We start from the raw sequence: 24,429 nt of genomic DNA, 5'->3' as shown, positions 1-24,429 counted from the left end.
TGATCTGCCTGCAACATCCTTCAGCATGACCGGTTTGGTAGTGGGTCAGTAATGGTGTGGGGTGGCATTTCTTTGGAGGGCCGCACAGCCCTCCATGTGCTCGCCAGAGGTATCCTGACTGCCATTAGGTACCGAGATGAGATCCTCAGACCCCTTGTGAGACAATATGCTGGTGCGGTTGGCCCTGGGTTCCTCCTAATGCAGGACAATGCCAGACCTCATGTGGCTGGAGTGTGTCAGTAGTTCCTGCAAGATGAAGGCATTGAAGCTATGGACTGGCCCGCCCGTTCCCCAGATCTGAATCCGATTGAGCACATCTGGGACATCATGTCTCGCTCCATCCACCACAGACTGTCCAGGAGTTGGCAGATGCTTTAGTCCAGGTCTGGGAGGAGATCCCACAGGAGACCATCCGTAACCTCATCAGGAGCATGCCCAGGCGTTGTAGGGAGGTCATACAGGCACGTGGAGGCCACACACAATACTGAGCCTCATTTTGACTTGTTTTAAGGACATTACATCAAAGTTGGATCAGCCTGTAGTGTGTTTTTCCACTTTTTAATTTTGGGGGTGACTCCAAATCCAGGCCTCCATTGGTTAATAAATTTGATTTCCATTGATGATTTTTGTGTGATTTTGTTATCAGCACATTCAACTTTGTACAGAACAAAGTGTTCAATGAGAATATTTCATTCATTCAGATGTAGGATGTGTTATTTGAGTATTCCTTTTATTTTTTTGAGCAGTGTAGATATCATGTTAGGCCACATTCACACGTCAGTATTTTGCATCAGTGTTTGTAAATTCAACTCCTGGTTTTGGCATACAGAAAGAAACTATAATTGAAAGATTGACACCTGTTTTGTGTTTTGGAGACATTCCTGGTTTTGGCATACAAATACTGATATGTGAACGAGGCCTTAGTGTTTCTCAGCATCATGGGTATTACTTACACTCTGCAGCGCGTGCACACAAAATGCTCAGCTACATCAACACACAATCATGCATACAGCTTGGCTACATCATCACACAAATCATACACACAGCTCATCTACATCAACACACGATGCACACAGCTCAGCTACATCAACACACAATCATGCACACAGCTCACCACACCCACATTTTGAAATTCCTTCCATTTATGTGACTGATCATGACATATGAAAGGTCCTTCAGCATCCTTGCAGCTTTAGTGATGAGCTGGTCCGCCCTTCTTTGTCTCCTGCCCTGCACCGATCAGGCTGCTCAGTAGAGGGCTGGAGGAGAGAGTTGTGTACCGCTGCATACTTCTTTCAGTGATCATGAAGGATGCGGTGCCAGCAATCACCTCAATCAAAAGCAACCACCTCTAGACTATAAGATGCACTAAAGTTCAAAAATACAGTAGATATTTCTCATAATGCAAAGTTAATACCAAGTAATGAAAGGCTATCTTCTCTGCAGTAACTACATACACATAACATACAGTCCATTATAAGTTTTTTTTTCCTTGCCAGACAGGAAGGATTTGGCATAAAAATGATCTATACTATCTGTGTGCTAAACATTGCTCAGCTGTTTTGTCGCTACCAGTGACATCCAAGAGAATATATTTGTTGGTGTCCAACATGTTAAGGCACATGTCCAAAATAGACTTTTTATTTTCAACTAAATGAAATCTCAAACTCAAAGTCTTTGTAGACATTTATTTCATAAAGTGTAATTTATTGGAGGCAAAACATTGTAAAATAGTTAGCTACTCCTATGTCAGTCACTATCGGAATAGCACATGCTGGAAGTCATTGATGTGCAGCCTTCATTTTTTTTTGTACATAATAAAAGTGGAAAAGGAAAATAAACATGTGACAAGCTACAAGAGAGCGGTACTCCGTTCTGTCTGGATTGAACTATACAATAAAGCACAGTATCTGAGGACACAGCATCAGAGATCGGAGAGTTCTGCTCCTAGACATTAATTTTGTATTATGAGCTATGGAATATAAGGCAGCATGTTGTGAAACCATAAAATATAGAGTCCAGTGCATCCATGGTGGGAATGTTTGTCGGTGATCACTTTATGCAGTAGCACACAATGTATGTTATTAACAACGGTTAAAAAAAAATAATAAAAGGTGGTTGTGATTTAGATCTAAGAGGAGATGATATGTCCAGACCACGTCTCGTGCTTTGTTCCCGGAGTTAGATGGGTGATCACAACGTCCACAGCCTGCTTCTTCTCATTCTTCGGAGGAATGGTGCAAACTTTGTAAGTGACTTCATCCCCTTCTACAGGGACATATTCGCCTTCAATACTGTCAAGGTGAAAAAAAAAGGTTTCTGTAATCAAAATACTCTTGAATATCTGCCAGTAATTTCCTTATAGTTTATACCTGCAGTGATAGAGTAATAGCAAATTAAAGCAGTATTCTGATGACACATTAATGGCATATCCTTAGGGTAGCTTTCCGAAATTTCTGCAGAAGCTGCAAAGATGTGGCCGATTCTTCCATATTTGGGACTCGCACCTATTACACATGTATGGTGTATGTGGGATCAAGAAAGTAGACTAAAGGCATGGTTTGCAGCTGGATGGATGCTAAAATGCATTATAAAATTAGCCCAATATATTTCCATATATACAAAGTGAGGTTCATCAGTAAAGGAATGCTACATGATTTCACAATGGATAACGTTAGGAGTAAATCCATTTTTGGGGTCTTTTGTGCCACTAAAAAAAAAAAATTATAAACTGATCAGTTTATACCATTAAGTACCTGCTATTCTGACCTATTCATATATGGAATAAAACAAACCACATAAGAATTAAGAAAAAAATAAAACTTGAAAAATGTTGACAGTTACTAATAAAACAAGTGGAGGTTTATGACCTTATAAATAATTGATGTGGATCCATCATCAACTATAATGGCCTGCTTCCCGGCCCCACAGGCATTAAAGTGGGGCTATCAATCTTCGAGTAGTCAGTAAGCCCACAGCTAATAATGAATGGTAATGCAATAACTGGCACTGAAGTGGAACGAGCCTTAAAATCAAAGTTTCCCATGATTCTTTTACACAATGAAAGACGAACCATGAGGGTGTCGAGTACAACACAGTATGCTCAGATCATCCATGTCCTGATTTACTTCTAGCAGAACGTTATTACACTTACTCCGAAATGTGGACAAAAATATCTGGCCCTCCATCTTCAGGTGTTATGAAGCCGTGTCCTTTAGAACGGGAGAAGAATTTACAAACTCCTTTGTACAACGGTCCTTCAGAAGCTCGGACAGTTCTGTGGGAAATGAAGGATGGCAGCCATGTAAATGATCCTTTATTCCAGGGCTAACAATACATAACATACATGTAACAATATAGAACATAGAGTAGAAAACAAGGACAATAAGCACCACTATGGGTACTGGGGTAGATGCTGCTCATACAGCACATGTAGTGACTGAAGGTCATGGGCTTTTCCGAAATACTGAGTTTTCAGGTTGATTTTAAAAATGTTGAGGTGGGAAGGAGATTAACCAGCCGGGGTAAAGCATTCCAGATAATGGAGGAAGCATGGGATACATTGGAGACTACTGTGTGAGGGGCAGACAAGAAGTGGGCAAAGATCTTGTGAAGACCAGAGAACTTGTGTGGGGAGATACCGGGAAATTACGGTAGACAAGTATGGGGGGGGGGGGCAGGTTATGGGCAGCCATGTGATCAGCATTTTGGACTGAATTATCTGGGCAATGGTAACAATCATTGTCTATGATCACAGGCAGGGGAATAATAGGAAAGGTGGATTAATCAGCAGAATTCAGAGTGGTTTGCTGCAGCAAAAACTGTTATATGGGGGCCACAGAGAAGGGTGTTGCAGAAGTCTAGGAGGGAAATGATGAGGGCTCGTACAAATATTTTTTGTTTATTAAAAGTTGAAATAGTAGATTTGAGAAACGTTTTCAAGCTGGAGAAGGTAGCAGGTTACCCTCAGGCAACAGACTTGTCACACTCCGGAAAGCGGGGAGCAGTTAATTGTGATGGATAGTTCTAGTGGGGCTGAGCAAGATGATGGAAAGATAATTACTTTTATTTTCCTGATGAGTTTTAGAAAGAGAGAGGAGAAATGCAGTACACATATAATAGACATGCTGGGTAGCAGAGTATCATCCGGGGCAGAGAGTGAGTTTTGAGCATTATATGTATAGATCTGGTACTGAAGGTAATAACATTTTATGCACTGTCCGAGGCCAAAAAGGTATAGATGAAAAATAGAGGTCCCATGACAGACCCTTGAGGGACACCAGCAGAGGGGGCATGACTAATGTAAATGGGAGACACTTAGGATATGTGCATAAGTTATATTTTTGATGTATTTGTTGCAGACATTTCTACGTCTCTTGGCAGGAGTATATAGGGGACCTAGCCTCTATTACAACCATACTAGCACTGTACCTGTTACTGGTGCAGTGCCTGAGAAAATAACGTAATTCATATGCAAATGATGAGATTTCACTGCACCCTTACACCTACTCATCAGCATATTGGGTCCCTTCTCCCGCTTCTGATTGACAAGTGTTTGACAGAGCGAGCAGTGTCTGAATGGTGCCGGCATGTGTGCAGCACCTGGAAGTGCAGTGAGCAGCGTCAGAAGAAAGGAGACAGGGAGAACGCGTGCGGCCACACACACCCGCCGGCACCGTTCAGACACTGCTCGCTCTGAGAAGTGAATGTAGCGCCCCGAGGGCTCGGCTGCTACAGGGGTATTGCACCTCTGCCAGAGGTGTGATATTCCACTCCCGGGTAAGGATGGAGTGTGGACCAGGGCTCGTTTAGCTGCATGCATCACATACACCCCATTTCCGAGGGACAGCTCTACGGTGGTCCCATTAGACAGTAATGCAGGTACGACAGAATCTGTCCCTGGCTGGAGTGGGGAGGGGGAGGAAAACCCAGTGATGTAGGAGCAGGAGGGGAGGGTTTCTGGGCATAGGTAGGAGCCCATTGGTTGAAAGTCACCTGGGCTCATACACAGAGAGGGAGGTATATAAGGTGGGCACCATCTTAGATCAGTGTTCAGTCTGAGAGAGGAAGTGACAGAGTAAGGGCCTCTGCATGGGGCTCTGCTCCGGAGGCGGGCCTAGCCTGTGAGGCCCAGCCAGCACTGAAAGAGAAGAAGTCAGTGCAAAGAGTTGGAGAAGAGAAAGTTCGGCCAGAGAGGGCTGACAGGGAGCTGTGGCTCAGTCTGGGCCCAGCTCCACGAGGCAGGCCTGGAGTGCAGGCCAGAACCAGCAGGGAGGACAGATACTGAAAGGAAGGAAGGAACAGAACACCCAGAGAGGCCCAGAGACACGAGGGCAGAAGGAACCCTAAAGGCCCAGGAGATTGCGGGTGACGGGTTGGCAGGACAGGGTACCGGATCCCAAGTTGGTGGAGGCGACTAATCCTCAGCCAAGTACCGGCGGTCGCGATCATATCTTGGTGCGACCCCTCACTACACCTACTAGAAAGGCACACCACATAGGGTCAGGGAGGTGAGCGCGAAGCCCTCCCAAGAGAAGGCCCGCGGGAGCTGGACAGACGTAGTGTCACTGGTGGGGCACGGCCAGAGAAAGGAGTAGAAGGGAGTCCTGTGACACACTCTGGAATTGCCTGGGGATTGACCGAGCCCCCTGCCTGGTGGACGCAGCATGGCTTGGGCAGTCATTGCCCGCGGAATGACTTGGGACATAAAGAACTGTGAGTAAAGAACTTGAACTGCAACCCCACGTCTCTGTGCTTCATCGCCGCACCAGCACTACTAGTGCTGGGACGCCCGCGCACCATCACTCCCATCATCCACATTCTCTGCCCTGGGGCTGCACTCTTCCCGTGGGGAGTCACACTACCTCAGCTGCATACACCATCAGCCCCAGCGGTCTGCCATGCAGCGGCGGTCCGCACTGACCGCAATCCACGGGTGGCGTAGTCGGACAATTAACCTAAAACCTACAAAATACCGCCATTGGCCTGACCACCCTGAGCCATGGGACCGGGTCACTGCCACGGAGACTACAACCCCCCAGAGACCCGGCTCCGGGTAACCCACTACACGTGTACGCTAGGCCCAGGGGGTGAGTCATGAACACTGTCAATCAGAAGTGGGGGAAGGGCCCCAATATACAAAGAAGGAGGCATGACTGTGCATGAAACTTGGCCATGCCGAGAGTGCTCATTTGCATATGAATTAAAAGTTATAATGTTACATTCTGAGGCGCCGTTTCAGTAACGGGTACAGTGCTAGTATGGGTGTTATAGGGACTAAATCCCCTACAACACTGTATAGGCCATTGAAAATGCATTTTAGGGGTGATGGACTCCCTTTAAGCAAGGAAGGTCCTTTCAGTACAGCAATGTATCTGTGTTACATGATATGTAATGACATGGAAACTGCCATTAGGGGTTCCCTGGAAACAAGTGGTGGTTTAAGATTGAGGATCTAATCCTAGTACAGGCAGAATTGTATATTCTGTATATAGAGCAGAAAATGGATCTCTGACAGCTATAAAAGATTCCTGGTTAAAGTCATATTTTTGTAGATGCTTAGAATAAAAAAAAAACAGACCTGGTAGTCAAGGTTGGACATATCCAGTGTGAGAGACCAGCAGGACTACTCATTTACTACAGGAGATCTTTGTCCGAGTCCCAGCACATTCCTGCTCATTAGAGGCGGCTCACAGACTGTTATCCCCCATGTCAGGGTAAACGCTGAAGGAGATATTTAACCTGTTTTATGTCAGTTTCAGTCGTTGATTTAAAATCTGCCCTTATTTTTTTCCATTAATGACGTGATATACCCAGGAATATAGCAAAAAATCCCAAATTCTTATGTGGGCAACTGTACATTATCTCAAAAAGGAGAACTGCTACAAAAAAAGAATGACATTGTGATTGAGAGGGCTGAATATGCCTAAAATCAAGCCTATTACCTGAGGCACCAAAAAACATCTCATTTGTTCCCCATATGGTCAGAAACAGTGACACGGTCATGGTTACAGTCATCTGTGATGCTTAGTAGCCACAAGATCTTAGTGCTTCAATTACACATAGAAGTGACCCGTCAGTACACAATCATCCAGGCCCACTCCCCAATACATAGAAAGCAATATTTTACTGTATTACGAGGGGCACATTCACCAACACATCACCAAAATGCAGCATTGCACCTTTTCTGAGTGTGCAAGCAATGAATCTATCCTCCCCCATAGATCAACCTATAGCCACAACAGGGGAGTCAAACATTTCATTACAAGAAGCTGGGAAAATACGTCTTCAACCAAAAGCTCTTAAACACTTGAGTTATTTCTCTTGCCTATATAGCGCTAACATATTCCATAACGCCATAGAGGCTCACAATCTAAATTTCCTAAAAGTTTGTTTTCGGAGTGTGGGAGGAAACTGGAGAACCCGGAGGAAACCCACACAAACACGGGGAGAATGTACAACCTGAGGCAGATGTTGTGGCTGGGGTCCTGACCCGAACAAGGACAACAGTGTAACCACTGAGCCATGGTTTACTCAGAAAAGATATGGCAGAAGACCAGATCAGACAAGGAGAATGGATGGGAACTCATTTGCTGGTGATATATTAGTCTTGTCAATCAAAAGCAAAACAAGAACCAAAAATGTGGCAGCAACAACAGCAGTCACGTCTGATCGGCAGCAGAAAGCAAAGTCCCTCAAGAGATCGATGCAACAGTAGAGGAAGGGAATGAGGTCAGGGGAAGTTTAACCTCATGGACAGCTTTCTGCCTTTAGTTTTTCATCCCGAATGTACAAGAGCCATAAGCTTTTTAGTTTTCTGACAAAATAGTGGTTTTGTTTTTTGTCATTTTTCAGTACAATCTATGGTAAATTAAATGATGGCAATAAAAAGAGTATTTAAGGTAGAATAGAAGAATGGGAAATAGGTTTTCTTTATGTGCAGTAAGAATGACGCTCTTTATTCTGAGTGCCGGTCTGATGTCGACGATAAATTTACAAAACAAATTTTTCAAGACCAATAAATTTGTTTTTTTGGTTGCCATAAACCAATTCCATTGTACTAATGAGACTGTGTAACCTCTTGCTTTATTTTGGGATTTTGGATTTCATAAGAGATTTTGATCATTTTTTTTTTTAGGGAGGCAATATGACCAAAAGGCAGCTATTGTATTCTGATAATTGTACTACTGAACATCCTAATGAATTCCTATTATGGCAGGGGCCTGTGGACTGACATGGTAAATCGTGGAGGGACCCCCACCCTAACCAGGTAGATGTAATGGACACAGCTGACCTGCTGAGTATGGAGCCATGTCCAACCTCATCAGTTGCAGGTAGATGTCAGTATAAGGCTATGTACACACTGCATCTCTTAGATACCGACGAACCCACTGAGTTTTCCAAGGCAAAGACACTCCAGTAAAACGCAGTCAGTGATGAAGTGTATTCATTGGCGTTTTTACCAGAATTTGTGCAGTGATGCCGACGTCTTTTTTATGTCATTTAAACTTTAACCCCTCAATGACATGCGCCGTACATGTACAATGCAAGTCGGAAGCGTGTATGGAGCGGGCTCACAGGGTGCGTGTTACAGCCAGGACCTGCCTCTAACAATTGCGGTTGGAGAGGATTGTTAACCTGTTAAATACCGCTGTAAGCTTGACAGCAGCATTTAACATGCGTCAGCATAAGGAAGCATCATTCCATGCGCCCATCGGCGCATCTGTGACGTGATCCCAAGGCTCTGATGGGTTGCTTTAACAACTGGTGGTCTGCTGAAGACCCCGGTGCTTGTTATTACACTGCTCCTGTGAAACCCTGCCAGTGACTGAGCTTCAAAGGAGACTGTGATTTCTGCTATATACAGCGATGCTATGGAATTGCTGTATATAGCACAAGCGATCAGACGATCGCAGCTTCAAGTCTCCTATGTACTCTGTAAGAAAAGTGAAAAAAGTTAAAAAAAAATGTTTAAAAAAAAAAAAAAAAAACATAAAATGCTCAAATCATGCTAATTTTTCCCTACTAAAAATAAAAAAATACCCATGAGGTGCTGCCTCAATCACAAAAGTCTGATCTTTCAAAATATAAAAATAATTAACTCAATCGGTAAACACCATAAGTAAAATAAAAAATTAAAGAATGCCAAAATTACGTTTTTTTGGTCGCTGTAAGTGACGCGCCCCCTGGGCCAGTGTTGTTGGGGATACCCGGAGCCGGATCAGATGGGGGTTGTAGTCTCCGAGTGGCTGTGACCCGGTCCGTGCCCAGGGTGTCAAACTCAGTGTGTGGCAGTCCTTATGATGTTACTAGATGTTCTTTTGTGTCGACTACGCCACCCGTTGAATTGCGGTCAATACGGCCGCCGCTGCAGCAGGGTCCACTGAGGCTGGTGATGTGTGTGCAGCTTAGGTAGTATAACCCCCAACGGGAGGGGTATAGCCTCAGGGGGTCAGTTGCAGAGGATGGGGGTTGTGGTGGTGCAGCGGGGATGGAAATGAGACTCAGAATCGGGCTGTGCAGTTCAGGGTTTGTTTACTTACTGCAGTTGTTCTGGTCACTCCGGCCTTGAGTGACCACCCGAGCCGTGCTGCGTCCACCAGGTCCTGGACTCGGCCAACCCCCAGGTGATTCTGGAGCGTGGTCCTGAGCTCCCTTTCTGTCTTGTCCTCTTCTCTGGCCTTCCCCACCAGGGATCCACCTATGTCCGGCTCCCTCGGGCCTCTTGGTGGTAAACCCTTGTCTCTGGGTTCCCTGACCCTATTCCTGGTCTGCCTTCCGGGTGGATTTAGTGGGTGATCGTGGCAGATCGATCCTGCCCACGACCTCCGGTTCCTGGCTAAGGTGTGCTGTAGCCTCTGCCAGCTTGGGATCCGGTACCCTGTTGCCAACTCTTCACCCTCTGGTCTAATTTGGGCTCTTGGAGTTCCTTCTTTCTCCCCCTCTGGGTCTTTCTTTCTCCTCTCTCTCTCTGGGCCTTGGAGCTGCTCTTCTCCTCTGCTCTGCTTCTCAGGTTCTCAGACTGACTGACCCTGATCTAAGATGGTGCCCACCTTAAATACTCCCTCTATGTGTGAGCTCAGGTGACCAGCACCCAATGAGCTCCTAGCTTTACCCAGGCTGCTCCCCCTATCTGCCCCTACACTACTGGGATGTTCCACCCCCCTCCCACTCCAGCCAGGAACAGACACTGTCGTACCTGCACATTTCTCTAGTGGGAGTACCATCGGTCTGTTCCTCGGAAATGGGATGTGTGTAGTGCATGCAGCTAACTGAGCTCAGTTCCACACTCCATCCTTACCCGGGAGTGGAATATCACACCTCTGGGTTGAGGTGCAATACCCCTGTAGCAGCCGAATCCTCAGGGTGCTACATTAGAAACTATCAAAATGTCACATTTATTCCAAAATGGTACCAATAAAAACGTCATCTTGCCCTGTAAAAAATAAGCACTCACACAGCTCCATCAACCAAAAAATGAAAAAGTTACAGATCTCTGAAAATGGCGACAAAACCCAGTTTATTTTTTTTATGCAAACTTCTAATTTTTGCACAATTTTTCCACACTTAGAATTTTTTCCCTGTTTTCCAGTACAATATGTGGTAAACTTAATGGTGTCAATGAAAAATACAACTTGTCCCACTAAAAACAAGCCCTCATATGTCTAAGTGGATAGAAAAATAAAAGGGTTATGGCTCTGAGAAGGGGAGAAAAAAACAAAAATGCAAAAATGGAAATTGGCCGCGGCGTAAAGGGGTTAAATAGTGAGAGGCTTCTATGCGGAAACTAGCCAAACAATGACTATACTTCATCTTTTAACGGCTTTCCGGCTTTTATAGCCTGAAGCGGTTAGAAGCGACCTGTACACCGCTAGTCACTTTAGTCACTATAGTGCTATGCAGATGTTCATTCTTTAACTTTTTTAGTGCTTTTTCAGACGGAAACCGCCTCAGAAAGGTGTTATGTGCCCATACCCTAAAAAGTCATCCCTTGCCACATATAAAGCATGGTCAGCTCCTGATCTTGCCCAAACAAATCCTTCCAACGCCTCCTGTTATATGACGGATGTCAGGAATCCGTTGAGTTATTTCTCCAGTTGTTCGCATCACAGCATTATTTTTGGTACTATTTAGAGTACTGGCATGGCACCTTTCCCTCGCTAAAATAAATAAGTGTATTTTATACTATTATCTTTATTTATTGTCCTCACATTTTTACAGATGCTTTTTCAGCAATATGTGGTTCCCACTAGTCACTGACAAAATACCACATCAGTTAAAGACAACCTGTCAGCAGGATTTAGCAATATAAAGTAAGGACAGGGCCATAATGCTGCTTTACTGATTAAACAAGAAGAACCAGATTTCGGATTATCAGCCTCTAAACTTTTCATCTAATGATCTCTCTGTGCATCAGGGTGGTACTGAGGGTAGGGTCGTCTTCAGCTCCTATGCCTGCCTCCTGGGTTTCTATGGTTACTGATTGTTCAGTCTCCTTTTTGAAGTTCCGCTCCACCGCCGTCCCTGGGGTGGGCAGCACGTGCACACTAGGATTCCACGACCGGTCTTCAATACAATGGCGCCAGAGGTGGCGCATGCACAGATCAAGATCACGGATTAATGTCATCTTCATTAAGCCAAAATCTCGATCTGTGCGTGTGCCACATCCAGTGCCAGCTGATTGAAGACCAGTCGTGGAATCGCACTGCGCACGTGCTGCCCACCCCAGGGACGGCGGTGGAGCGGAAGTTCAAAAAGGAGACTGAACAATCAGTAACCATAGAAACCCAGGAGGCAGGCAGAGGAGCTGAAGACGACCCTACCCTCAGTACCACCCTGATGCACAGAGAGATCATTAGATGAAAACTATAGAGGCAAATTAAACAAGAACCAGATTTCAGATTCCTTCACCAAGTTTAATCAGTGTAACAGCGGCATTATGGCCATGCCCATACTTTATATTGCTGAATCCTGCTGACAGGTTCTCTTTAGATCTAGTTACAACCAAACCATCCAAGGGGATAAACTTGGCTTCCTGCTCCACCATTATCTAACCTCTAAAGTACGGGGTGCACAACCTGCAGCTTGGGGGCCACGTGTGACCCAGGATGCCATTCAGATATGCTGGTGACTGCTTACATTTATTTTTCATGCCAGAGAAGAATGGCTTGGAAGCAAAAATGGATACTAATTGTGCATTTTGTGGACACGGAGAAGAGTAGACAATGTGCACAAGTGGCCATATGAGAGTATGGTCATCTTCATTCAACTACAATGAAAAAGTGGCATACATGCTAATGGTCTCCTTTTCCTGACTGCAACGATAGGTGGCCCCCCACTCACCCGATGGATGGCGTGGCCCACATCCAAAACCAACGGAAAAATTAAAAGCTGCAGAACCCACCTGACAGAAGCCTATCAATTTAAGAAGATTGACAATCTGCCATAGTTTTGTATATTTTTCTGTCCTTGTGAATAAGTGATATGGGATGGTATGACTTTGGAAACATAGGGTCCTTCCCTGGTAGAACTAACAGTTTATTATTATTTTGTAGGCAGGCTTGCACTCTGTTGGGACCTATCCAGGCTGCATTATATTGTTAAAATAAGACCTTTTTAAATGTTTTACCACCTGATAATAAATTGAGCAATTTAGAAGACCAGATCCAGCTTGGATTTTCAAAGCAAGTCTACCGGCCACCTAAGGTCCAAGATCTATTTAATGCAGTTTTCATTGTGTAATCTGCTGGCAGATCTGCTTTGAATGCAAGACAAGAATGATAACTATAGAGATTACTCTGGATCAATGCTGCAGGATGAAAAATGTAGATTCTCGTTTTTTTTATCTTCTAATACTGTTTATTTTGCAACACTGACATGTTATGTTTTTTTTTTTTATTTTAAAGGGAAACGGTCACCAGCATAATGCAGAGATAGAGACCCTGATCCAAGCAATTTGTCACTTACTGGGCTGCTTGCTGTAGCTTTGATAAAAATCACTGTTTATTAATAGGGGATTATCACTAGAGGACTAGTAAAGCTGCTGCCGTGTAGTCCTCCATATTCATGAGCTCTGAATAACCCCTCCAGCACCACAGATTGGCAGGTTTCTGCCTATGCACAGTGTACACAGAAAGCTGTCAATCAGTGGTATGGACAGGTTATACAGCATTCAGAAGATAAAACAGAGATTTTATCAAAACTGCAGCAAGCAGCCCAGTAAGTGACACATTGCTGGGATCAGGGTCTCTGCCCCTATGGTGCTCTCAGATGGGGTAGCGAAAATCTGGTGACAGATTCCTTTTATATACCATGTTAAATATGACCAGTTATGGAACAATACCAAATTCATTTTGCCATTTACCTAGATCAAGAAGCTGCCACCATATACAAATGATAACCTGTTATAGACCTAAAAAGTGAAAAAAAAAAGATAAATAGACTCACGCAGAAAATGTTCTTGTACGTCTGGTTGGGAGCGGACTGGGTATGAGGTGTCTCATAGGAGAAGGAGAGCGATCTCTTATTCGTCGAGGGCCTGGTAAATTAAGGGTCTTTGGAGACTCCGGAGATTGGGGAGATACTGGCGACTCGCTGGATGTGCCAGTAACAGGGGAGGTGGAGTCAGATGACATTTCTGTTTCTTATCTGAAAGGCACAGAACAAAGACAAAATATGTGCATGAGCTTTATTCTAAATTTTCCGAAAGGTTATACGTACAAATGATCCATCCCGTATTATTCCCTGCCAGCATGAGCTAATGAAATAAACATTTCTGACTATTACATGCATCATTCATAGAGGATCTGCAGAAACACAAGAAAATATAACCGAAAAAAATATAGATACAAAGTGATTACTTGACTGTTCAATAACTGCTCTGGATATTATACACTGCACTTTTCTACAAACATTTATTGTAGCTATTTATGATTATAAGACGGGTGCATGCTCTTTGTATGGGTGCAGCGCTTCTCGTCATGTGCTACCCAGGTAATCTCAAGCACGGCGAGATGATGAAGTTATGACCATGGGATCGCTGGCACGAGGAGCAGCTAAATATTCAGTTTTGTAGGAAATTATTCTGTGCAAGTTGTCATTTATTGGTCTGCCCAATGTTCAAGCTCAAAATCAAGTAGCCGGTCCTACTCTATGATCAAGTAGAGGTGAGTGAACCCGAACTGTAAAGTTCAGGGCTTGTACCTGAACTCCGAACACAGACTTCTCCCGGGAGTTCTTTTTAGTGTTTGGATTTCCGGGGGAGGGTGGGGTGGGGGGGAAGAGGGAAAAAAAGAGCGAGCGAGAAAAAAAAAAAAAAGAGAGAGAAGAAAAAAAAGAGCGAGAGAAAAAAAAAGAGAGAGCGAGAAAAAAAAAAAGAGAAGAAAAAAAAGAGCGAGAGGAAAAAAAGAGAAAAAAAAAGAAGTGTGAGAAAAAAAGAGCGAGAAAAAAAAGGAGAGCGAGAGAAAAAAAAAGTCGAAAAAAAAAGAGAGAGCGAGAAAAAAATAAAAAAAGAGAAGAAAAAAAAGAGCGAGAAAAAAAAAAAAAAAGAGAAGAAAAAAAAGCGAGAGAAAAAAAGAGCGAGAGGAAAAAAAAGAGAAAAAAAAAGAAGTGTGAGAGAAAAAAAAAACGAGAAAAAAAAGAAGAGAGCGAGAGAAAAAAAAAGTCGAAAAAAAAAAAGAGAGAGAGAGAGACTGGGTGAAAATTATGAGAGCCAGGGACAACCACAGTCCACCAAATTCACTATAATTTGCACTGGAAAGAGGAATAGGGTACATAGAAATCTGTTCACAGCTACAGTATATTTCTGATTCTGGACAGTCAAAAGATGCACAAAATTAATTACAGAAAAACTAAAAACTTTTGATTACATTTTTGTAATTAAATTTGTTCTACCTGAAAAGTGATGACACTTACCAAAACACTTTATTAGGTAATGTGTCTTAATTTCTGCAAAAATTGCATGCAGTTGGTTTCTAAGCCACTGCTGTTTCCATAGCGTATTTGCCTGCCTTCAGCTGCACTGATATCAGAATGTAGTTTGGAGTACAGCTCATGGCAGTGATGGGTCAGCCCTGGTCTGTTCCTCTGAGTGTTGTGCTTAGCAGAACAATCTCCTGCAGCAGCTTATCCTCAGAGTTACCTCTCACTTGCGAATAAATAAGACAAATGCAATCCAATAAAAAAATCGGATTGCATTCGGACCAATTTCATCCTATGATGATGTGCTCAGTGGCCTTTTTTTTCCAGCGCCGATCGGTTTGTGATTGGGCTGAAAAAAAATCGCAGCATGCTGCATTCGGATCGAACACATCCATATAAGCCTATGGATGCGTGTGAAACATCGCACGGCACTTGGATATAACCCGAGTGCAGTGCGATTCCCGCCAATGCCAGCAACAGAGGAGATGGAGAAATTACTTTCTCCGTCCCCTCCGCAGCTGTGCTGTGATATTCTGTGCGAGAGGATTGGAGCACGGAGAACTGACACTCGGCTCTGGCTTGCCGCAGAGCAGCAGCCGAATGTCATTAGCATATCGCAGCCGATGCTCTCGCATCAGATGCCATACGCTAGTGGGACCCCGGCCTTAGTACGACACAGGTGCTGAGCTGACCCATCACTGCCATCACCTGTACTCCAAACTACATTCTGATATCAATGCAGCTAAAGGCAGGCAGACTGGTGGAAAAGCAGAGAGAGTTGGAAGCATGTTTTTTTATTTTACAGGAATGAAAACAAAATTTCCTAATAATGTGATTTGCAAAGAGGTTATATTTAATATATACACACATATGTATGTGTGGTTACTCTTAATGAATTTAGCCAATCTTACAACAGTTTTGATGAAAATCTGTCTGGAGTAAGAATCGCTAGCCTTGATGAATTTTCCCTATAGATTGATTTGGTATAAAACTACAGTTTCCAGGGAAATCTGCTCAAAGTGACATTATCACACAGTGCTCTAGGACTGCTAAGGCCCAGCAATTTTTCATACCTGTCGTTTCACAATCTCCATGTCCAACAGTGGGAACTGATTTTAACTGCTTCTCTCCTGTCTTAGGGGTAGCTAATGTCTGCAAGTGGGTAGCTAACTGGCTAAAGGATAGAAGGCAGAGGGTGGTTATAAATGGAATATACTCAGATTGGGTAAGCGTCACTAGTGGGGTACCACAGGGGTCTGTACTAGGCCCATTGTTATTTAATATCTTTATTAACGACATAGTCAACGGGATAAATAGTAAAATATCAATATTTGCAGATGACACAAAGTTATGTAAAATAATTAATACAAAAGAGGATAGTGAAGACCTTCAGAGGGATTTGGATAAGCTGGGTAGGTGGAGCATTAAATGGCAAATGAGGTTTAACGAGGAGAAATGTACATATGGGAAGGAAAAATGGAAGTCACCAGTACTCACTGAATGGGAAATCATTGGGGAATTCAGAGATGGAGAAGGACTTGGGCATCTTGATTGATAGCAAACTAAATTGGAGTGCCCAAAGTCAGGCCGCTGCTGTAAGGGCAAACAGGGTAATGGGATGTATCAGAAGAGGTATAGCTGTAAAGGATGAGAACATTGTTCTTCCACTGTACAAAGCACTGGTCAGACCACACTTGGAATACTGTGCTCAGTTATGGGCCCCAATATATAGAAAGGATATAAATGAGCTTGAAAAGGTACAAAGGAGGGCAACAAAATTAATAAGGGGAATGGAGGGACTGCAATACCCAGAGAGGTTGGCAAAATTAGGACTATTCAGCCTGGAAAAGAGAAGGTTGAGGGGGGACATAATAAATGTGTACAAATATGTTAGGGGACAGTATAGAGACCTTGCCCGGGATTTGTTCAAAAGGAGGGATATTACGGTAACAAGAGGGCATTCACTAAGACTGGAAGAGAAAAGGTTTCAGCACCAGCATAGGAAGGGGTTCTTTACGGTAAGAGCAGTGAGAATATGGAATTCACTGAGTGAGGAGACGGTAATGTCGGATTCACTAAACCAGTTCAAGCGGGGACTGGATGCATTTCTAGATACCAGGCAGATTTCAGCATATACTTAAAAATAGAATAAAATAGTAGGTTGATACAGGGATTTATTCTGACTGCTGGTTTCAGAGTCGGGAGGGAATTTTTCCTCAGGTGAAGATTGGCTAAACCATTTGGGGTTTTTGCCCTCCTCTGGATCAACTTTAGCAATTACAGAACTAACAGGTCGAACTTGATGGACGCAAGTCTTTATTCGGCTTTACTAACTATGTAACTATGTAACTATGTCCCCGGCGGTCTCTGCCAGCCGGCACCAAACCTGCTCCCAACTAGATTGCGAGAGCACTAAACCTGCGGCCATTAATTTACAATGACTTCGACTCTTGTAAAACTCATAAACTGGTTGAACGGGTTCTATGTAATGGATTTTTATGTTCGAAACAAATAAATCAAGGATTTTATCAGGAATTCATCTCGGTGCTGGACTCTCAGGCTGATGTACATCTACAATGCTGCAAGATTTACAACACGTGGTCCTAGCCAAAAATAACCACCCCCTTATCTGAGCTTATAACAGTGGCTTTACATGTATGAGCGAGTTTCTTTAAAACAGAAATTCGCTCATATATTCTTAATAAAATAATTAACAATGGGAATGATCCTAAATTAGAGTAAAGCAGCCAGAGGAAAAACCAGGGGAAAAAATATACAGTATATATGTAATCCGGGCTGTGGAGTCGGAGTCGGTATAAAATGGACCAACGCCGATTCCTAAAATATATAATAAATTGGGTACAGTAGTTCAATTCAGTTTGTGGGGAATATTTTTTCATAAGAATTTGGGAAAGTTCTGAAATGTCCTATAAATGTCTGTCCTATTCCTGATCTAAGGGTCTAGACTTTTAGCTGAGATGAATCTGCGCTACAGTAAATTTATCACTTAAACATCAGCCATGTATGAGGGAGTCGGAGTCGTGGAAATTAAGGAGTCGGAGGTTTGGCTTACAGGCTCCACAGTTCTGTATGTAAGGGGAATGAAACATGGTCATATTTTGCAAGCTCCATTTCATATCTAATATAGTCCGAACAGTTACTGGTCCAGCGTATATTTTTGGCATGGAAAGCCTGCTCATAAATAGCTGATCACCGGGCATTTGCTGAAATGGAAGGCATTAATCATCACATGGAGAGTGGGTGGTGGAAATGGGAGATTTTCCATAACAAAAGTCGGCTTAATTCTCTATGAAGTTACAGTAGCCCTGCCCAAAATGTAAAACTAGACCAACCGAGATAAATGCTGATTGGCAGATTTCATGAATGCCGGTAAGGTTCGCTGGTCAATTAAACTAATGACTGCGGATTATTGGATCCAACACAACAAATAAAGTGTCTCTTCTGCAGGGCGCTACATTGCAATAGAAAGTGCAAAGCCGGGAGGAAAAAGTACAAAGCACACATGGCAGGAGATTCTCTATACGGGGATTTTACTGATTTAGTTCTGTAAAGCAGCAGATATATAGTGTAAGTGACATAAATGTAGCTGTAAATAACCTTACAATATGCGGGTCCTGAAGATATCTTGGTGAAATGTTATGCTACATTGTAGTATGTGGCACAGAGCGTCTCTTACTGCTCTGAAGGCAGGAGTACAAGCATTACATTAGGAGGGATGAAGGCCACAAACAAGGCGGTTTGGGCTTAAGTTCCAGATTTAGCACAAAGTAACCACAACCAGGTGTGCAGACAGCTAGAGGCGGACAGATACACCTCTGGTGTGTGTTCATCTTCCTCAGACTAATAACAGAATTATATAGAAAAGATCTGTGCAAAATGATAACTTTAGAATAATATATTGGCTTATCAGCCATTTATCATGCTGCCATTTTGCAGGTCTATGACCTTCCATGCATTCCTGTATGCACTGCACACAGAAATTACCATGATTTTATAAAAGGAAACAATGGTAACAAACTCCACTAAATGCTGTATGACCAGAACATGGACATTATGCGCTGATTCATTGTATAAACCAATTTTTCAGGTGTTGTAACCCTGCTGCGCTGCTCCACATCCCCATATGCCCCTCACACACACAGAATTAAAGGGAAGCCATCAGCAGCTTTTTGCCATCTGAGCAGCATGAGGTAGAGACAGAGACCCTGATACCAGGGATGTGTGTCACTTAGTTCACTGGGTGCAGCAGTTATGATAGAGTCACAGTTTTCTTTCCTGCTGCTAATCAGTGCTGGAGGTGAGGTTGGAACAGGACGCACAAGGCCAGTTGTCCTGTAGTGATAATCTCCTGCTGATAAAACACTGACTGTATTGAAAGAGCAAAACACAGCCCTGTAAGTGACACATCCCTGTAGTCAGGGCCTCTCCTCTGACATTATGGTGCTCTCAGATTACATAGCAAAAACCTCCTGGCAGATTCCCTTAAGGGGAAAACGATGGAACAACATCTGGACATTCACTACTAGGCTGATGTTTTAGCAGACCCACAACAATAATCATAAAGGGGGAACAACAATGACAAAATAATTAACTGGTCCTATTTGCCTCTGTCCTATACACAAGGCTTTCCAATTATGTCACCAATGCAGCAATACAAGGAAATCCAGAAAACAGTCCTTATAAAAAGGAACTTCAGTACTACAGTTCAACTGCACATTTTATACCCATCCCAATACTATTATTTTTTTAAAACTATATATATGTTTTAGAGGAAAGACTGGAGAAGCAAAATAGGATTATGAAGCGGCACATTTCATTTCCGTTTACAATACAGAATTAGGGCATGCACACATGTTAAAGGAGTATTCCCATCTCCAAGATCCTATCCCAATATGTAGTAAGTGTAATAATAATATTAACAAATTACTACATTTCTAATTGGAGATATTTGCTAATATAATTATTATTACACCTACTACATATTGGGATAGGATTTTGGAGATGTGAATACCCCTTTAAGTATTTGCTGCAGACATTTATAAATCAAAAACATGTATTGGCAGGAAAATCACTGCATAGAAATCACACGTCTTCAATGCTTTTTTATGCGTTAATCATTAGAATGGGGGAATAATGCTGCAAAAACGCTGTAAGAATTGACATGCTGCACATATGATAGAGGCAAACACACAGCGTCCAGTCCATATGATGGCGGAATAAACTTCAACTCTTGAAGTGCATCACCCTGGACTGGACGCGGTGTGTTTGCCTCTCTGCTGTTAATCCTCCAAGTGGGCTCCTTGGAGCTTTGAACGAACGCCCATCTTAGTGAGTGTTGGCAGGCTTCATTTTTTGTGGACACTGCACACATGAATCTTCAAAGCTGCAAGGAAAAAATAAGCAACATCTACATAAGATTTCCGAAATCTCATTCACTTTCCTAGGACAGTAAAATGCTGCTTTCTTTGCAGTAAAACGTGACATGGTTATATCCTTACAGTAGTTTTCAAATTGGAAGAAGCATCATACTACAAGACGCAGGTTTAGACAGCAGAAAAAGGAAAAGGACTTCCTATTGGTAAAGTGGAGGATTAATCCCACTAACTTTGGTGGTCTCAGATGGGGCCTCCTTTCTTGGGGATCAAAAGTAGAAAATGGGATTGATATTTTACAGAAAGTAAATGGTTCCAGCATCTGGAAAAACTAATTTTAAAACATCATATATGGATAAGTTGCTCAAATGAGAGATGTGAAATTACAAGATAACACTTGACCTACGCGTTTCAAGCCCAAAAGGGCCTTGCAATTACTTTTGATCTTTACTTCATCCATTATTTGGGAACCGCCTTGTCCATGCACCGCACCCACCTAGTCATTACCCTGAAATTGCTGAGCTGATGAACTCAATTGTTTCTAATCTCATATTTTTTACCATGGTGGTCTAGAGTAAAAGTGGGGTTTGGTTCAATTTTCCCCAAGTGGCCTAGGGTATATAGAAAGGCTTAATATTCAATGGTAATCTAGTGTTGGACATGATGATCCATAAGAAGATAGCTGTTGGACAAACAGTCGTGACACCCTCACAGACATGAAATACTCAGCTGGTCATGCCAAAATCAGCAGGTTCATTTTTTGTCTAAATCTGAATGTGCACCTACAGACTATAGGAGAAAAATTAACCCTAACTTGAGTTTTTATATATTTCAAAAAGAAGTAAAAAAAGGACTAAGAGCTGCATCCTCAACCTATTTCCAGAATAGAAGGTCCAAAGTCTTTGGTAGAGCGCCTGACCACAAAGTAAAGCTCCACTCAGCACGATGGTGCCTCTGAGAAAAGTATCATTTTTCAACTCCAAACTATGGACCTCTCCAACTAGATCTTCTCCGCTTCTGAGTGACGTCACCGCAATTGTGACTAGACGGCTTGTTCTATGCACTATGCATGAGCCTTGTTCTGACTTGGACATGGAGACTTGTTCTGACGCTTCATAGGCTTACATTGTAAAATTGACTCCAGGGTCTTGACGAGCGCAGTGTGACCCGGCCAATCTGCAGATCGGTGACGTCACAGAGAAGCGGAGAAGAACAATGCTGGACACCGGAGAGAGCAGGGGTAGATGAGTATATTAATACACTCACACAATGTTACATTCATGTACATATCCATTTACTGATTAAAAAAAAAAGTTAGTGGGATGGCATCTTAAAATAGAGGTTTACATAAAGAAGATTTTGTTGCAGAAGTTTGTAAATCTAAAAAATCAAATCCATTTGTCCATTAAAATGTTGTTTTGGAGTAAACACATAGATTTATGCAAATTCCAATATGAATGGTAGAGTTAGAGAATTTCTGCAACAAAATCCATGGCACGTGAATCCTCTGTAAGGCTGTGTGCCCACGATGCGTTTTTTAAGCGTTTCCGCAGCGGCAAAAACGCTACAGAAACGCTTAAAAAACGCATGGTAGAAGGCCTGCCATGTCCCCCAATGATAATCAGCATGTGCTGTGCACATGCTGCGGAAATTTCCGCTGCGGATTATCATTGCGGAAAAAAACGCAGCACTACCAATTATTTTGCGGAAGTGCTGCGTTTTCGCCGCCATTGACTTGCATTAGAACGCGCCAATTCTGCAAGACTGCATCTGTACTTGCGCAATTGGCGCGTTCTAATGTGTGGATGGTACCTGGGTGTGGAGGACAGGAGACTCTCCTCCGGACCCAGGTACCATTAAAAAAGCTGTAAAAAAAGAATAAAATAAAAAATAAATGTATACTTACCTTCTAGGGGCCCGCTCCTCCTTGCTTCCCGGCACTTCGCAATGGAATGAAGGACCTGCGCTGACGTCAGAGTCATGTGACGGGTCACACGACGCTGACGTCGGCAGGTCCTTCAGTCTACCGCTGCCGGCAGCCGGAACCGAGCGAAGCAAGACAGCGCGGGCCATCGGAGGGTAAGTATACAGTGGTGGCCAAAAGTATTGGCACCCCTGCAATTCTGTCAGATAATACTCAGTTTCTTCCTGAAAATGATTGTAATCACAAATTCTTTGGTATTACTATCTTCATTTAATTTGTCTTCAATGAAAAAACACAAAAAGAATTGTCCTAAAGCCAAATTGGATACAATTCCACACCAAACCTAAAAAAGGGGGTGGACAAAAGTATTGGCACTGTTTGAAAAATCATGTGATGTTTCTCTAATTCGTGTAATTAACAGCACCTGTAACTTACCTGTGGCACCTAACAGGTGTTGGCAATAAATAAATCACACTTGCAGCCAGTTAACATGGATTAACGTTGACTCAACCTCTGTCCTGTGTCCTTGTGTGTACCACATTGAGCATGGAGAAAAGAAAGAAGACCAAAGAACTGTCTGAGGACTTGAGAAACCAAATTGTGAGGAAGCATGAGCAATCTCAAGGCTACAAGTCCATCTCCAAAGACCTGAATGTTCCTGTGTCTTCCGTGCGCAGTGTCATCAAGAAGTTTAAAGCCCATGGCACTGTGGCTAACCTCCCTAGATGTGGACGGAAAAGAAAAATTGACGAGAGATTTCAACGCAAGATTGTGCGGATGGTGGATAAAGAACCTCGACTAACATCCAAACAAGTTCAAGCTGCCCTGCAGTCCGAGGGTACAAGAGTGTCAACCCGTACTATCCGTCGGCGTCTGAATGAAATGGGACTGTATGGTAGGATACCCAGGAAGACCCCACTTCTTACCCCGAGACATAAAAAAGCCAGGCTGGAGTTTTCCAAAACTTACCTGAGAAAGCCTAAAACGTTTTGGAAGAATGGTCAGATGAGACAAAAGTAGAGTTTTTTGGCAAAAAGCATCAACATAGAGTGTACAGGAAAAAAAAGAGGCATTCAAAGGGAAGAACACGGTCCCTACAGTCAAACATGGCGGAGGTTCCCTGATGTTTTGGGGTTGCTTTGCTGCCTCTGGCACTGGACTGCTTGACCGTGTGCATGGCACTATGAAGTCTGAAGACTACCAACAAATTTTGCAGCATAATGTAGGGCCCAGTGTGAGAAAGCTGGGTCTCCCTCAGAGGTCATGGGTCTTCCAGCAGGACAATGACCCAAAACACACTTCCAAAAGCACTATAAAATGGTTTGAGAGAAAGCACTGGAGACTTCTAAGGTGGCCAGCAATGAGTCCAGACCTGAATCCCATAGAACACCTGTGGAGAGATCTCAAAATGGCAGGTTGGAGAAGGCACCCTTCAAATATCAGGGACCAGGAGCAGTTTGCCAAAGAAGAATGGTCTACAATTCCAGCAGAGCATTGTAAGAAACTCATTGATGGTTACCGGAAGCGGTTGTTCAACCAAGTATTAGGCTGAGGGTGCCAATACTTTTGTCTGGCCCATTTTTGGAGTTTTGTGTGAAATGATCAATGATTTGATTTTTGCTTCATTCTCTTTTGTGTTTTTTCCTTGCAAGCAAATTAAATGAAGATAATACCAAAGAATTTGTGATTGCAATCATTTTCAGGAAGAAACTGAGTATTATCTGACAGAATTGCAGGGGTGCCAATACTTTTGGCCACCACTGTATATTTATTTTTTTATTTTTTGACATTCTCTCGGGTCACACTATATAAATCCATGCTGCTTGCATGGATTTATATAGTGTGACCAAGTTGACAAGCACTTTCCAAGTGATGCTAAAATCGCTTGGAAAGCGCTTGTCAACCCGCATGTGGAAATGCAAGTGAAGAACGCTTCACATCCGCATGTCCCTGGCAGGAAAAAACGCATGTACAATCCGCATCAGTTTTTTTCTGCCAGGGAGATGCAGAAACGCTCAGGAAAAAGTCCTGAGCATTTCTGTATCGTGGGCACATAGCCTAAGGCCAATTACCCACGAGCGTATGACATGTACAGTGGCATGTAAAAGTTTGCGCACCCCTGATCAAAATTACTGTTATTATGAACAGTTAAGCAAGTTAAAGATGAAATAATGTCTAAAAGGCCTAAAGTTA

The 24,429-nt window shown here is 43.1% G+C and overlaps 1 protein-coding gene across 5 annotated transcripts in view; it reads right to left on the bottom strand.

Annotated features, from left to right (window-relative positions):
- Nucleotides 1-1,673: 1,673 nt before the first annotated feature.
- Nucleotides 1,674-24,429, bottom strand: part of CARHSP1 (calcium regulated heat stable protein 1) — a 52,247-nt gene continuing 29,491 nt past the window's right edge. For all 5 annotated transcript variants that reach the window (XM_073647766.1, XM_073647764.1, XM_073647763.1 and 2 more), the window contains exons 2-4: nucleotides 13,447-13,647; nucleotides 3,155-3,277; nucleotides 1,674-2,294 (exon numbers count right to left, since the gene is read on the bottom strand). In XM_073647766.1, the coding sequence (XP_073503867.1) occupies nucleotides 2,132-2,294; nucleotides 3,155-3,277; nucleotides 13,447-13,634 (474 nt within the window). In that variant the 5' untranslated portion in view covers nucleotides 13,635-13,647 and the 3' untranslated portion in view covers nucleotides 1,674-2,131. The remainder of the gene's footprint in view (nucleotides 2,295-3,154; nucleotides 3,278-13,446; nucleotides 13,648-24,429) is intronic.

Source organism: Phyllobates terribilis, unplaced genomic scaffold (genome assembly GCF_046119375.1).
Source record: "Phyllobates terribilis strain yellow unplaced genomic scaffold, ASM4611937v1 Scaffold_9__5_contigs__length_417890890, whole genome shotgun sequence".
In the NCBI taxonomy this organism is placed as follows: Eukaryota; Metazoa; Chordata; class Amphibia; order Anura; family Dendrobatidae; genus Phyllobates; species Phyllobates terribilis.
This window is presented reverse-complemented; position numbering and strand designations above follow the sequence as displayed.